General features: G+C 33.5%; 1 protein-coding gene across 1 annotated transcript in view; it reads left to right on the top strand.

Annotated features, from left to right (window-relative positions):
* The window catches only part of gpc6a (glypican 6a), a 201,906-nt gene extending 190,335 nt beyond the window's left edge, over window positions 1-11,571 (top strand). The window contains 3 exon segments of the mRNA XM_042717010.1: window positions 3,938-4,068; window positions 7,510-7,685; window positions 9,999-11,571. Coding sequence (XP_042572944.1) covers window positions 3,938-4,068; window positions 7,510-7,685; window positions 9,999-10,204 — 513 coding nt within the window. The 3' untranslated portion in view covers window positions 10,205-11,571.
* The last annotated feature ends 4,239 nt before the right edge of the window (window positions 11,572-15,810 follow it).

Below are 15,810 nucleotides of genomic sequence, written 5' to 3'. Positions count from 1 at the left end.
AATCAAAAATGATTCGTGAGAAGCATCCCTTCTATCATTTTAATTCCTTTTTTATGACTTGCTGTGGTTCCCATAGCCAGTGTTTTGTAAGAAGAAACTGGTCGTCCATTTATTTGTTACATAAGGTTCATCTAATCCCACATGTACTGAATCAAAAAAAAAAAAAAAAACCCATCATCATCTCTCCCTTTTCTGTACATTCCACTGTTGTGTGTTTATCTCGACAGCCTCCTAAAGCATCCATGCTAAGGTGTTAATATCAGCATCCAGCCTAACAGCTTATGAATGCTAACCAAAAGCTCGGTGTGAAAGCTCTCCAGATCTCTGCATCCGTGCTCACAGATTAGCACTTCAAAAAGGGCAAAGCGGTCTCCAACTCTGACACGCCGTCAATACACATTCTTTAATGTCGTGCCTCTGGCTGTTGCTGTTGACTCGGCAGATAACCTCGGCGTCATTTAGCGCAGCTTAGTTCTGCAGAACGTGACATCCAGCACCTTTTAATCACATTATAGTATTATTATTTGTCAGAAACCTAATATACTCACATGATGACACATACAGGATGTGTACAGGTTTCCTGTGCCAACAAGAATTAATGTCACTTTGCTTGAGGTATTTATGGCGAATTGCGTAATGATTCTTACAGGGCTCTGGTACTCATACATGTCTAATATCAAAAAATAACTCAAAAAACAACCCCACGTCAAGGATTCAACCTAAGCTGCATTCAACGTAATGCAAACATACAGCAGCAAATTTAAAATGTAATGAAGTAAAACCATTTCCTTGGCCAGTATTTTCATCTTATTTTCCAGTAAAAATAAGTATTCAAGATCAATTTACTTGAGGATTTTAAAAAATATAGTTCACCCAAAAAGGAAAATGTGCAGAAAATGTACTCACCCTCAGGCCATCCAAGATGTAAATGAGTTTGTTTCTTCATTTGGAGAAATGTAGCATTGCATCACTGTTTCAGCAATGGATGCTCTGCAGTGAATGGGTGCCATCAAAATGAGAGTCCAAACTGCTGATAAATACATTGCAATAATCCACAAATAATCCACACCACTCCAGTCCATCAATCAATGTCTTGTGAAGTGAAAAGCTACATGTTTATAAAAAATAAACCTATCAAGACATGTTTGGCTTCTTCCAGTGAAAAAGTCCATCTCCTGTTGTCTCTCACATCAGAATCCACACACACATTTGTTTAGATCAGTTTGGGCTTGTAAACAGGGCTTGATTTGTGCAGATTTCTCTCTTGATTCAGACCATATTACTTTTTCAGTAGAAAAAGCAACATTATATATATAGGACATATATTTTAGCAATTTTTTGAAGTCATTAAGAGAAATGGCTTGATGGATTTGTTTCTTACAAACACGCAGTTTTTGGCTTCACAAGACATTAATTGATGGACTGGAGTGCTGTGGATTACTTGTGGATTACTGTGATGTTTTTATCAGTTGATTGGACTCTCATTCTGTCGGCACCCATTCACTGCAGAGCATCCATTGCTGAGCAAGTGATGCAATGCTACATTTCTCCAAATCTGTTCTGACGAAGAAAACAACATAAATGATAACTATGAAGTTTTAAAAACATATAATTCTGGCATTTTTATAAAATGCTAAATCAGTGAAGAATTGGGCTAAGCCCCTAACATGAGTCACCTGAGAATATTTCCTACGATTTGTACAGCACATACAGTATCTCCCATCAGATCAGTCAGAACCCTGCACTGATAAGCATCAATCTGTTTGCTTTCTGGAGTGCGGTGCACTTCGTTAATAAAATCAATCTGCACACGTCTGAGGCTCTGGGCTCAGAACTGGTGATGTACCAGAAGCAGAGATTTTATCGATGACTCGATGTAATGTCTCGGCACGAGCTCATTTTCTCTTGTACAAAAGGCAGTAAGAGTATAATGCAGATAAATAATAGAGTACACCTTTGGTTGAGTGAAGACTGTCTAGGGCCATTTTACTTTGACCTATAAAGGTACACCTTATACAAAAGGGAATATACAAGTATATTATCTACTAAACCCTTAAACGGAATCTTTTAAAGGAATCTGTTGAATTCTTATAGACTTCTCTAGCAACACAGAATGGATCAGGTTAGCAATTATTTTCTGTGAAAAACGTGTGCCATGATGTTATGCATGCCAGTTTTACAGTTTGTTTGTTTGTTTGTTTCATAGTCCATCTAGGAAAAATCAAACATCACTTATGTAATGCAATCTCTTCATTAATCCAGATAATTTGAAGAATCATTTCTGTCTTTAGCACAAAAGCTGCTGAGTGAGTTATGAAACAAACTGTATTATTCAAGCAATTCAACACGAGCAAGAGCATTTGTACTATACAGCAGATCAGTATACAATAAGTTGAATAACTTAGTTTTGACACAATATTGCCAATTAGTTTTGATTCTTGCTCCACCAAGGAAAATGATTCCAGAGCTGTGCATCTCTGAACAAGAAGTAGCATGTTTCCTTCCTGAGTGATTCAGCATTATTTGATTCGATTGAATGGACGGATCAATGACTCACTCCTAAAGACAGCCATTTGTTTTGTCCCTGAGTAAATTCATGATCTTAAATGCTTCGGTTCCTGCTTTCTTCCTGAATAAATCAGTGTTTTAAATGAATCGATTGAATGAACGATTCAATGACTCGCTCATAATGACACCCAGTTATTTTGTCCCTGTGAATCTGTGTTCGTGAATGCTTCAGTTCATCGGTTAAGTGAATGCTTCAGTCAGACGCTCACATGCGTTGTTCCTGAATGAATCAGTGTTTTGAATGAATCAACTGAATGAATGATTCAGCTAGTCACTCAAAAAGGCACCCAGTTGTTTTGTTGCTTTTTGTTCCTGTGTTTTTGTGTTTTTTTAGTTTATTGGTTTATTGAGTGATTCAGTCAGTTGCTTTATTGTTTTATTATTTAATGTTTTAAAGTTTTATTGGTTGATTGGTTGAGTGAGTAGTTTGACAATAAATATGTCTAAATTATGTATTTTTTTTTTTTTTTTTTTTTTACAAACATGACGTTGAAGTTTGCCTTTACAAGATGTTAATTGACCTTCTTTGTTCCAAAATGAACTAATGTTTTAAACAAATTGGTTGAGTGAATGATTCAATGACACACTAAAAATGACGGGTCATAATTTTGATTGTGTTTTTGAGTGAATGGGTTGAATGAATTAATCACTGACTCACTCAAATATAGTCACTTGTAGCCACCAACTGGTGCAATGATGTAACTCAGAGGAAGAGTCACTGAAAAGACTCCAAACTGATTGCAAAGTTGCAACTAACTGTTGTATAATTATATTTTGTTGCTTGTTGAAATCGTTATCCCAATTTTAGGTAATATTAATAGTGAAGCTTGCCTTAACAAGCACTGCTAGCCATTAAATAGTAGAAATATTGTACATGTCTACAGAGTTGAAGAACAGCAAGGCATTTTAAGAGTGAAACAGAAAACCAGTGACGCGTCTAACAATGGACTAGACATTTATAGGCAATTTTTACAGATAAATCTTGGCATAATGCCTGCAAATAAGTCCAATTTATAAACCTCTCACTATGCCATGTTGGGTTGAGAAGAGATTCCAGCGATCCCGTTCAGTCATTTTCAGAAAATCCGTGCTTCTGCTTGGTACAAAAAATACCAGAACAGCTTAGTGGAGGATTAGACTTGCACCTGGTCCCCAATGAATTCTCTAACAGTGTTAAAACTGAAAAAGTGAACTGTGCGGCGAGCCAGAATGAGATTTCCATGCAAAATTTTGGCCTCATCTTCCTCCTCCTTTATAATAATCCCAACTCAATCCATCCCTCAGTTCAAAATGTGCCTAAATCTTCATTCTCTCAGTGTATTTTAGTGGTGTTGCATATGCTAAACTGACTCTCTGTGCATGATTCCAGGTGATCGACATTAAGGAGAAGCTGAAGGAGTCTAAGAAATTCTGGTCATCGCTGCCAGACAGCATCTGTGCAGAGGACGAAGTGACTGACCCAGATGAGGAGCAGTGCTGGAACAGTCACACAAAGGGAAGGTACGACGGTCACCTTCAGACACAGATTCCCTTGAGTCGCATTGCAGATTGTTGTGTTTCAATGACACCTTCCATGGTAATTGTTTTAGCGATATTAGGTCATATGGAAAATACAAAACACACTCTTGGCACAATAGAAGGTTGCTGTCTGTCCACAAAAAAAAAAAAAAAAAAAAAAAAAAAAATTGTGTTAACCAACCAAAATAAATAAATAAATAAATTGAATGGAATGAAATTGAATATGTGCAAATTTTGTATTAACCAATGGTGGTGTAAAATATTAAATTAAAATGTAAAATGTTAAAATTCAATTCAATTTGTAATAATTCTAAATCATTTCTGAAAATTTTACTCTGGTTAAAAGTTTAAGTTAGGGGTCAGTACGAAGAAATTAATAATTTTATTTAGTTAGGATGCATTAAATAGTACAAACGTGACATTAAAGACATAAGGTAATATAATGAAAATTCAACTTTGCATCAAAGGAATAAATTACATTTTAAATGTACTGGTAACATGCTTTTAAATATGTAAGTATTCATAATTTTTAACCATCACAATTACCTTTCTAATTTTATTTTAGGCAGAAACTAGTTGCATAGTGTTTGGATTTCTAAAGTTCAATAAATTCAAAATAAATATACTGAAATAAATTGTTACTATAATTTTTGAAAATTCAGCTTTGGGGTAAAGTACATTAAAAAAAAATCAAAAAGAGAAAAGCTGTTTTAAATTAAAAAAAAAAATTTAGCTATGGTGAGAGGAAGAGATTTATTTCATCAATCAATCAATCAACCTTACCAACCCCAAACCTTTGAATGGTTGTGTATATTAATATGTGAAGTAGAGATGTTGCATCCATAAACAACTATACCACTTTGTGTTTAAAAACAGCCTTTTAATAAGTTCTTATTTGTCTAGACACGTTTGGAACAAGTACACTGACAAGCTATCAATGCAACACATTCATTTAGTGTGATTAATATATATATATATTTTTTTTTTTATTAAAATGCTGCAAGACTTGCATGTTACATTAGAGTTTCTTAAACAGCATTTAAGACAAGTATACATGGAATGAAATGCAATAAAAGGCTTTGGCTGGATTGACAGGCCTGTGGTTTTACAGTAGTTCATCCCTTCAGTTCATCTCAGTTCTCATGAACATGCCATGATGTCTGTCACTCCGTCTGCCCGCCTTTGACAATAAGCCAGACGGCTTGGCAGAAAACCCGTCCGCTTTCCAGTCCTCCACAAGTGATAATATCAGCAGATGGTGCAATATAAGATGTGTTTCATTTTCTTTCCAAGCGGCCTCATCATGTAAATGACCCGTACTGTGTGAAGAGAGGTTTTTTTAGAGCCCCTAAAAGACAAATTAATGCAAATGATAAGACTTGGTGGAGCTGAAATACATGTGATTTTTATTTTTTATATATACATATATTTGTCAGATCTGGTCTCCACGGGAGTACACCGGTCTCATTATTGGCTAATTACTGCTTAAAAACCAAATGGATTGCATTTGAATAGGAGCACATTTGCGATGCTGCAACCTGGGAGCATTCAACAAGTTTCATTTATTTTTACACAAAGCACCACCTGAAATATTAATTAGGCACAAACAATTACCTCTTGCTAAATTGCTTATTAGGAGATTAGATCTCAATAGAGTTGGTTGCATGCATAATGCTGCAGCATGTGTTTATACTGACTCACAGGGTTCAGATAAAGAGGCAGAAATTTAGCAAAGGCAAACATGGTATATGCAGTTAATTCAGTGTGAATCACAGATTCGACAGATTCCATTGTGTAGATCATTCAAAAAGATAATTGTGACTACAATTTATTGCTTTAAAATTCATCAGTTCGCACTCATCACATTCACATTTATCACTTTATTTTATTTTAGGCAGAAACTGGTTGTTTGGATTCAAATTCATCTAATTTAATTTGACTATATTTCTCATTAAAGTTTATTACAGTTACATTTGGATTTTTTTTTTTTTTTTATATTTTTTTTTAGGCAGAAACTGGTTGCATTTTGTTTGGATTTATAATGTTCATAAAAATTCAATATTTATATAAATGTATTAAAATAAATTAATTTTTACTACGGTTTACAATTTTAAACTTCATCACAGTTACCTTTTTTATTTTATTTGGCAAACAAACTGGTTGAATAGTGTTTGGAATTATAATGTTTAATAAATTCAAATAAATTTATAGTAAATAAGTTTGACTATAATTTTTCATGTTAAAGGTTTCATCACAGTTACCTTTTTATTTATTTATTTATTTATTTAGACAGCGGTTGCTTGGATTTATAATATTCAGTTAATTCATATAAATGTATTAAAATTTAGATTTAAATAAATTTAAATTTAAAGATTAAGAATCTCATTTTTAGAATGATGATCCATTAATAATCTAATTTGCAAAATGATTTATTTACTAAATTTGCATACTTATTTATTCCATATTTATTGCCTTTTTGCAGCTACTTCAAATAATATAATCTGCTAAAGTGTTTTTTTATTTTTTATTTTTTTTTATTTAACCAGGAAAATGCTTGAGATTAAACAAAATAAACAAACAAATAAATAAATAAATAAAATCTTTCTTTCTCGTCTTATCCTGGACAAGCAGCGCAAGTAATTACGCAAAATCTAACAATAAATAAATAAGTATTTTTTTTTTAAATTGTCAGATTACCCTAATGCCTTTTTTTGAGATAATCTGCATGTACCATATCTGTTTTATAATACATGCTAACTTATTAAAAGTGTTTCCGTTTAACTGAAACTTTAACACTTTTATTAGTTGCCTTGCAAGCACAACATTTCCTTCAAGAAATGCAGATCTAGTAATGTTTGCACCTTCTCAACCAAGGTGATTTTCACGCTGTAGGTGAAAGTGCAGCTTGCAGCCTGCCATTATTCTTGTGTTGTACAGCGCAGGGCGACGCAAAAACGCTGACTTCTGATGCACGCGGTGCAAGTGAATATTGCAAATGAAGTCATTCTGCACACAATGTAGAGCTGCAGGGCATGTTAATGTGAATGTGAGAGGTGCTGATCCTGCTGAAGTCGCTCTTGTTGGGGTCATGCTTGAGTCAACAACAGCAACACTTCATCATGTGACCATTACAAATGCAGCAAAATATTAAGGTTTTATTATAATTGGCTGGAGAAAATGCATTTCGAGGCACATAAATGTTTTTGCATGAATGTGTTTGCATAAATTATGATTCTTGTTTAATTTATTACATTTTTTGTTCATAAATGCATTTGCGAGTCCCTCGACTTCCCTTTTTAACATTTGCAATCAAATATAGATCACAGATTCAAAAAAGTGAATCATTTATGTGTTTGTTGAACCCCGACTATGAAAGCCTGGGAATAAAATATTCCCACCAAATGCTTGCCTGTTGATTTCCAGATATTTCCCTGAAGTTGTAAAAGACGGTCTCACGAACCAGCTCAATAACCCAGAGGTGGAAGTGGACATCACGAGACCGGACACCTTCATCAGACAGCAGATCATGACCCTGCGAGTGATGACCAACAAGCTGCGAAACGCCTACAACGGCAAAGACGTCTACTTCCAGGACTCCAGTGAGTTGCTTCCTTTTGAAAGAAATGCCTAAAAGTTTCAAAAATATCAGTAAAAACATTCCATCTTATACAGTTTTTTTTTTCTTTTCACAAACTAAGACAAAGCATATATTAATAATAATATACTAATATACTAAAAGCAAATACTAATATAATAATATCATTTAATTTTACCTGAAGTAACTCTAATATGGACTAACTAATATTTGTTCTAGAAATCAATTTAACAAACATTAAATAAATACAAATAAAATATTTAATGTTTATTGAGTTGGGTTTATTATTGGTTGTATACATAATATTTAGTGTTTTTGAATTTATGATTAATATTTATTTGTTACCAAAAAAAATAAATAATAAAATGATATATATAATATAGTACAACTTACATTGTGTTTTGAGGCAGAAATTATAAATGCAATTAATTCAGTGTGTGAATCAAATTGGCATTGCAGGCATTATTACTTACAAAAATATAAAATATATAACTTCCCAGTTATGTTCGATTTTGTAAGTTGGAGAATTCGCAGCCTATATAGAAGTATGTTTACTTTTCAGTGCAATTTTAAGGTACACAAACAACTCAAAGGTGAAAAAGTCAGCAAGCTCTTCTCTCTGAGTGCACCGCTCTGTTCTCAAGGAGACAAATTAGTATTTAAGTCATGCACCATACGCTCTGTTATTGGCACTTATTTTGGTTTCGACCTACTTTAGATCTGACTTTCTTAAAGGTATAATGCATAGATGAAAATAGATTCAATTGCACAGATAAAAATAAGCCCAAACTGGCATGCACATTTACACCCTTTTCTGATGCAAAAGCTCTCCAGCATGTGTTATTCCCCGTAAAGAGGCCAGCCCATCCCTCAAACGGCCGCCCGCTGGCTCCATTAATCATTCGACGGCGTCAGAAAGCGTCCCACGCCGTCTAGACCCTCTGCCAGAGTCAGTGAAATGAGATCCCTCATCTGTCACAAACTCACACCAACAGGAAGCTGAATTATGATAATGGAGGGTCGGGTCCAGGAATATTCACGTCCTCCGGTGCCATTTATGTTTGCTGGGGTTTGAGTTGATCAGGAGTAACTCTAAACCTATGTAGGGACCAACTAATAATCAGTCAAGAAATCAGTAAATCATTTTAGAAATCAAATATACATTCAAAAAAATGCTGGGTTAAATATGGACAATTGATTGTGAACAGTTGGGTTAAATGTTTAACCCAGTCGCTGGGTTTGTCCATATTTTACCCAGCGCTGGGTTGTATTTAACCCAGCATTTTTTAATAAATAAATAATTAAATATGATTTAATAATAACAAAATAATAGTAAAAGCATTCAAAATAAATCAAAAATAGAATATAAATTTTAGCAGTTGATAAAATGTAAATAGTACAAAATGCAATTACTAAGCCCTTTATAAACACACATTAAAACACATTATTACATTAAAATATATTATTAACTTAATATAACAATGCAATATATATATATATATATATATTATATATATATATATATATATTATATATATATATATATATATATATATATATATATATATGTTGATATGGAGCCTTTTAATAAAATAAGATGCAAAAATATAAAAAAAAATATAAAAAAAAACATTAAAAATGAATTGAAATTACAATATAAAATGTACCAATTGATATATTTAATATAGAGACATTAAAATGTAGTTGTTACGCCCTTTATAAGCACACATTAGGTGTCTTTAACACATTAAATATCTTTGTAATTTAAAATTTAAAATTATAATAGAAAAATTCAAATGCAGTCAATAAGTCCTTTATAAACTCACATTAAGTATCATATGTAATTATATTTTATATGTATATAAAATATAATATTAAAATAATTTAATATAACAATAAAAATATTATGTATAATAATGTATTAATAATACAAATCAATAATATTCATATACAGTAAACCTTTTAAATATTTCAAATTCTTTTTGCTTTGTATGGTTTTTGAATATTTTCGTATTTTTATAATAATTCAAAACTTATTTGCAATTTATAATCAATAAGGTTTAACATTTTATCTTTACGATTTAAAAAAAAGTCCTAGTGCATTTTTAGATATTCATTCATTTGCTTGTGTTCGATACATTTTTCTAAATTATTCTGCAGACACTAAACATGGCTCCTTAATATTTTTATTCCCCAATTTTTAACTGTACTAGAAAATTTACCTGCATTTTTCAGCGATTTTAGATGCAGCTTGCAGGTGCATGTTATTTCTGTACATTTCTTCGTACATGGACTCGTTTGTGTTTCTCTACGCCAGGTGATGAGGAGAGCGGCTCAGGCAGCGGAAGCGGCTTCACCACAGAGCCGGAAGTGATCCATACGGAGCCGCCGATGCTGGAAGCAGACAAAAGCGACCCTCAGCCACCAGCAGACGCGGCGGGCCCTCAGCAGATGCCTTCGCTGCAGTTACTGTCCGCAGTAACGGCCCTCACATGGCTGCTGCTGCTGCTGCGGTGGAGATAATGGCAGTAGGCGGCACGCAGCCACATGGACACTTAAGACAGACACAGCGTTGCTCGCGCTGTTAGCCTTTCCCTAACTGGACCGGACATTTTCCAAAAAAAATAGCAAGAAAAAGCCCATGAAAAAAAAGAGAGCAAGCTAGTTAACTAGACATGAGGAGGAAACCTTTGCATCCTGCTTGTTCCAAAGAATGCTTGGTGCAATCAGAAGCCAACTGCTCTCATTTCTAAATGAAGTTAAAAGAAAAGCAAACTTTTCGGATGAAAAGTGGTCGCCGTGCAAATGGGATCGCTTTACTTTTTCGGGAAAGAATGGGAAAATATGAAAATCTATTTTTGTTTTCCTTTTATACTGCATAAAATGAGACAAAATGCAAAATACGCTTTTTTTTTTTTTTTTTTTTTTTTTTTTAAGTGTTTCGCCCCTCCCGAGTTCATTGTGCGATAAAAAGCAGACGTTATAAAGAAAAAAGTACGAATAAAAATCTATATAAATCAACTTGTTTATGTACCACTGTGAGAATGCATGGGGAGGTCGTGAGTAAATGTTTTTAACTGTGATTTTCACACAATTTTAATGCTTTTTCTCTTTTTGTGTGTGTTTTTGTTGTTATTTTGCTGGGCTGATGGCGATTTAAGGTCATTTTATAGGACTTCAGATGGTGAGCGTGAACGTTCAGTTTTACCGAGGGCTGCTCCTGCTTAAATCAAAATTAATGATCCATATCTTAATATATAAAGGTTTTAGTTATAAAATGTTTTCCTACAGAGAAAGATTTATTTATATTTCTTATATAATTATATATTTTGGCTTTACCAGGTAGCAACTTTTATTCAAAAGCGCGTATCTTACAAAATAGCTCTCGCAAAGAAAAATGTTTGTTTTTGCTCTTTTCAGTGCAAATCCGTTAATTTAGTTAACAAATATTTTCTTTTTGGATCTGCCTGATACAGGCTATTTTAAAAGAAATTTCTTACCGAATAACTCGGTAATAACTAAGTTTCCTTTTCCCCGTATGTAATTCTGATTTGGGATAGTTTTTCTACTGAAAAGCCAGTGTTAAGCCCGACTGATTCATGTTCCTTACGCTCATTTATATACTCATCATTGTAATCGATTACATATGCACAACCCTCATTTACTTATCAACAGCTTTTTCATTTTTCAATCTTTATATGTCGCTCACCATATCATCGTTTCATGTATATGGTAACATTTACATTTAAAAAAAATATTTTGTTGTGAAACAACAGGCCTCATTTATGAAACTAAAGCAGATTAAATTTGTGTGTAAATATTAAATATATAAAACGTCTATTTTATTCTATATTTTGCAACATGCAAAATGTTTCTTTGAATTTGCATTTTTGACTTTTATTTGGGGAATAGTTAGTTAATGGGTTAAGTTTTGTTGAGTTGCCAATCAGCTGATAAAAACATCACATTAATCCACAAGTAATCATCACCACTCCAGTCCATCAATTAATGTCTTGAGAAGCCAGCAGCTGAGTGTTTGTAAGAAACAAATCCATCAAGACGTTTTTAACCTTAAATTGTTGCTTCCAGCTAAAATACAAGTAAATCCACAATAATGCTTCCTCCAGTGAAAAAGTCATCTCGTCTGAATCAGGAGAGAAGCGCTGTTAACAAGAGAAAACAAAGTGCAAAACTGATCTTAACAAATATGTTGGTGGATTTTGATGTGAGGGACAACAGGAGATGGACTTTTTCCCTGGTGGGAAGCATTATTATGGATTATGGACTCATATTTTAGCTGGAAGCAACGGGTTTAACTTAAAAATGTCTTGATTGATTTGTTTCTTACAAACACGTAGCTTCTCTCTTCACATGACATTAATTGATGGACTGGAGTGGTGTGGATTATTTGTGGATTATTGTGATGTTTTTATCAGCTGTGGGACTCTCATTCTGACGGCACCCATTCACTGCAGAGGATCCATTGGTGAAACAGTGATGAAATGCTATATTTCTCCAAATCTGATGAAGAAACAAACTCATCCTAATCTGTAATTTTAAACTTATTAATTTTTAGATGAACTATGCCTTTATTTTAAATTGCATTTAACATTTTTTTAATGAAAGACTTACATTGTTCTGCTTATGTTTCATGAACGAGGCCCAATGGATGTGAGTGGCTATGAATGTTACAAGGGCACTTTCTTGGTTTGACTTGTATCTGTAGTTATGAATGTTCCCAATCCAGTGCAATTCAAATCCGATTTATACATTGAACAAACTGACAGAATTACCAGTTTAATGGCTCAGACCTCCCATTATGAATGCTGACATGTGTTAATGTATCGTTTTATGACAGCCTCTCCAAACAACTTGTGGTTTATGGAAGACTGTTGTGCATTCATCCAGAACCACAAAGCTGTGCTTTATGTTCAAAGCCGCCTGCTAAAACATCATGCTCTTGTCATCATTGAAATGCAAAGATGCTAAAAGATCCTCTAATGTCCTCTTCTCATAGATGCGTGAAGGTTGAATTGAAGCATCAGTGAGGATGGGTGGCGTGTGGAATATAGGCACACAAACAGCTTTGAAAATGAAATGTGAGCGAGTCCGGTGATGCTCCACTGCATCTGGTTTTGAAGGCAGGACAGGTAGCAGAAGATGATGTGCTTTTTGCTCATGCCTGGGTACTTTTGTCTTCCCAGAAAGGCTCAGAAAGCACCTCGTGGGTTTTGGAAATGAGAAATTCAGTGAGCCAGGAGAGAGGGCATGTTGAGGAAAGGTCGAAAGTCAACATGAAGTCAGATTTTGAACCCCATTCACTGTAACATCTTCCTAGCTCTTGTGCTGTGCTGAAAGTCCTTTACCTAGTTAGGTGTTCCTGGTCAAAAATAACCAGCATTTTCAAAATTACTTATAAGTCTGTCCTTGTGCTATATTATCATCAAATATTGGATTCAATCTTTTATCAGCGTGTTGTTTTTTCTTCTTCTTCTTCTTCTTTTTTTCAATCAGCACAGGTTTTGTATTGCACAGGTTGCTGGCTTCTTTGATCTAAACTTATGCACCTCAGCATTTTAGTGAACATTGCTGAATTAAAAAGGTGCATTAGCTGAGTTTTTCCTTAAGCAACAATTTATTTTATTTAGTTATTTTTTCATTAAATGGTTTTATAATTGTTTGTATATTTTATAAATATGCTATTTGGTATAAAGTTTTTTTTTTTTTTTTTTGACATTTTTACATCTACTTTAAAATTGTCACCTAAAAGTAATCTTTTTTATGTAGTGTCAGCTTTTGTCACATTTGATAATCAAGCAACCTTTAAAATAAGTATTACAACATTAGCAAATCATCAGACATTGATATTTAATGCATTAACTTTGACAGCCTAAAAACATATATATATATATAACACTAAAAAACCAAATACTAATAGTATTAATATTATAATTAATATTAACTAATAGAACTACAGTGCTCCTGTAGCTCAAGTGGTAGAGCATTGCATTATGAAGCGCAAGGTTGGGGGTTCAATTGCCCGGGAACACATGATAGGTAAAAATTTCTAGCCTGAATGCACTGTAAGTCACGTCTGCTAAATGCATAAATTTAATTTAAATTTTATTTAATTTAATAGTGTACACTTTTGAAAACTAAACTAACAGGGAAATTTTAAAATAGACTTTAAAATGATATAGAAAATTAAAAACTGTTATACTTTGCCAATTATCATATTTATAATAATTATAAAATTATGAAGAAAAAAAAAAGTAGGCTAATAATTTTTGACCAGGAACACAACAAGTTCAATGAGGAGGTTAAAATAAATAAATAAATAAATAAACAAATAAATACATCTCATACACCGTGAGAGCTAATGCTTAAACATTAACTAACTTTTTTTCAGGAAAAAAAAAAAAGTATAAAATAAATCCTCTCCAGGATTAAATGACAAGAACACAGCATGAGGGCTAAATTCACTTTAAAGTCATGGTTTGTTTTTTTCTTTTTTTTTTTCTTTTTTTTCATGGAAGTAAAACAGGTCATTCTATGTTGACTTTAATGCTGAATGCAAAAGGAAATGAAGATGCAAATGTGCAAATGCAGAAGAAGAAAAATACAGAACGATTTCTGGAAGGTATAATTCATGAATGCTCATCTGATGATATCTTTGCTTCAAGGAGGTCATAAGTGGTCGAGGGTCTCAAAAAGGCTGGTTGCTATATAGATCATGAAGGGCCACGTTAGCGCAAAACCAGACGTTTTTTTCTCCGTTTTCTCTTCCATTGCCCTCCATTCTTGTGCGCTCCTTTCAGAATCTGAAGACGAAGCATGTTATGTAAAACTTTTCGTAATAGCTTGCGTGTTTCTACTTGTGGTCTGAATGTATTTGATTTTTCTCTTTTGTGCGGAGATGATATAGATTCAATGGTATCACCTATTTCATTGGTCTCGGAGGATGTGAAGACTAAGCCGTCCATCCGTCAAAAGGACAAATGGTTTTTATTTTCATATTGTAATGTGTATGATGGATACAAACCAGATCCAAGCACTCTGAGTGAACCTGTTTCTATAGTTTTGGTTTCTTTTTCCACATTGCACTTTGAAATAGAGTTCCACATTTAGATCTTTATATGAGTGACGAAACAAGAAAAAAAGAAAAACGTTTACATGTAAACAAGTACAAGCCATGTCAATTACATGTTTGAAGATTGTGGTCGGAAAGTGAACGTTGTTCCTACTGAAGCACGCTGCTTTGAGCTACTATAGGTGAAGTTTTAATGCGACGTTTATGTCGTGCAAGCAGACATGCCTTACAGTTTGTTTTCTTTCTTTTTTTCAAAGAAAAAAAAAGTACTAAATGGATTGCATATTTGGATTTTGTTACTCTCTCTTATATACGGACAAGTAATGAAGGGGTGCAAATAAACATTTTATATATATATATATATAAAAGAACTGGTTGTCATTTTATGTGTGTGCATGTAAGCCTTTATCACATACATTTATGAAATGAAGTCAATCATCAATTAGAGATATGCTGGTAACACTTGTGCAATGTTTATTTAAACATGCATCATTACTCAGGCATTCATTCTGCAGATCAAAAGACATTTTAATGGAAACGCTGATGCGATCAAATTTAGTGAAGGAAAGAAAATCAGTCATGCTTTAAGGAATAATTACAAGTATAAGAGGTGTTTATGGTTTAATGGGCAGTCTGAATGAAACTGTATCTTAAAAACTGCATGATGGGATCATAAAACATGATCAAATTAAGGTTCAGTGAATGAGTGAGTCACCTGACCCAAATCAATCGATTCGATTGATTCATTAGACAGAACTCCTGCATTTGGTTGCAGATTAGACAAAATTTTATGTTTGTTTTTGTGTGCAGTCGGCGAGAACAACACATTATTTTGCAGCACCCAGTCTTTCTCTCTCATTGCACAAAATTCACAACTCTGCTAAAATATAAATATATATTTGTGCTGCAGCACTGCAGATTCGGGAAATGCTGCTGTAACCACCTATTCAAGTTTTAATGAACCATTACAATTTACAGGAAAGTGAAGGCCTTTGTTGATGTGGAAGAAACATTAGGACAGATTTAGATTGGATTCGAT

Source organism: Cyprinus carpio, chromosome B1 (assembly GCF_018340385.1).
Source record: "Cyprinus carpio isolate SPL01 chromosome B1, ASM1834038v1, whole genome shotgun sequence".
NCBI classification, from domain to species: Eukaryota; Metazoa; Chordata; class Actinopteri; order Cypriniformes; family Cyprinidae; genus Cyprinus; species Cyprinus carpio.
The sequence above is the reverse complement of the archived record's forward strand: the minus strand, read 5'-3'. Positions and strand labels throughout refer to the sequence as shown.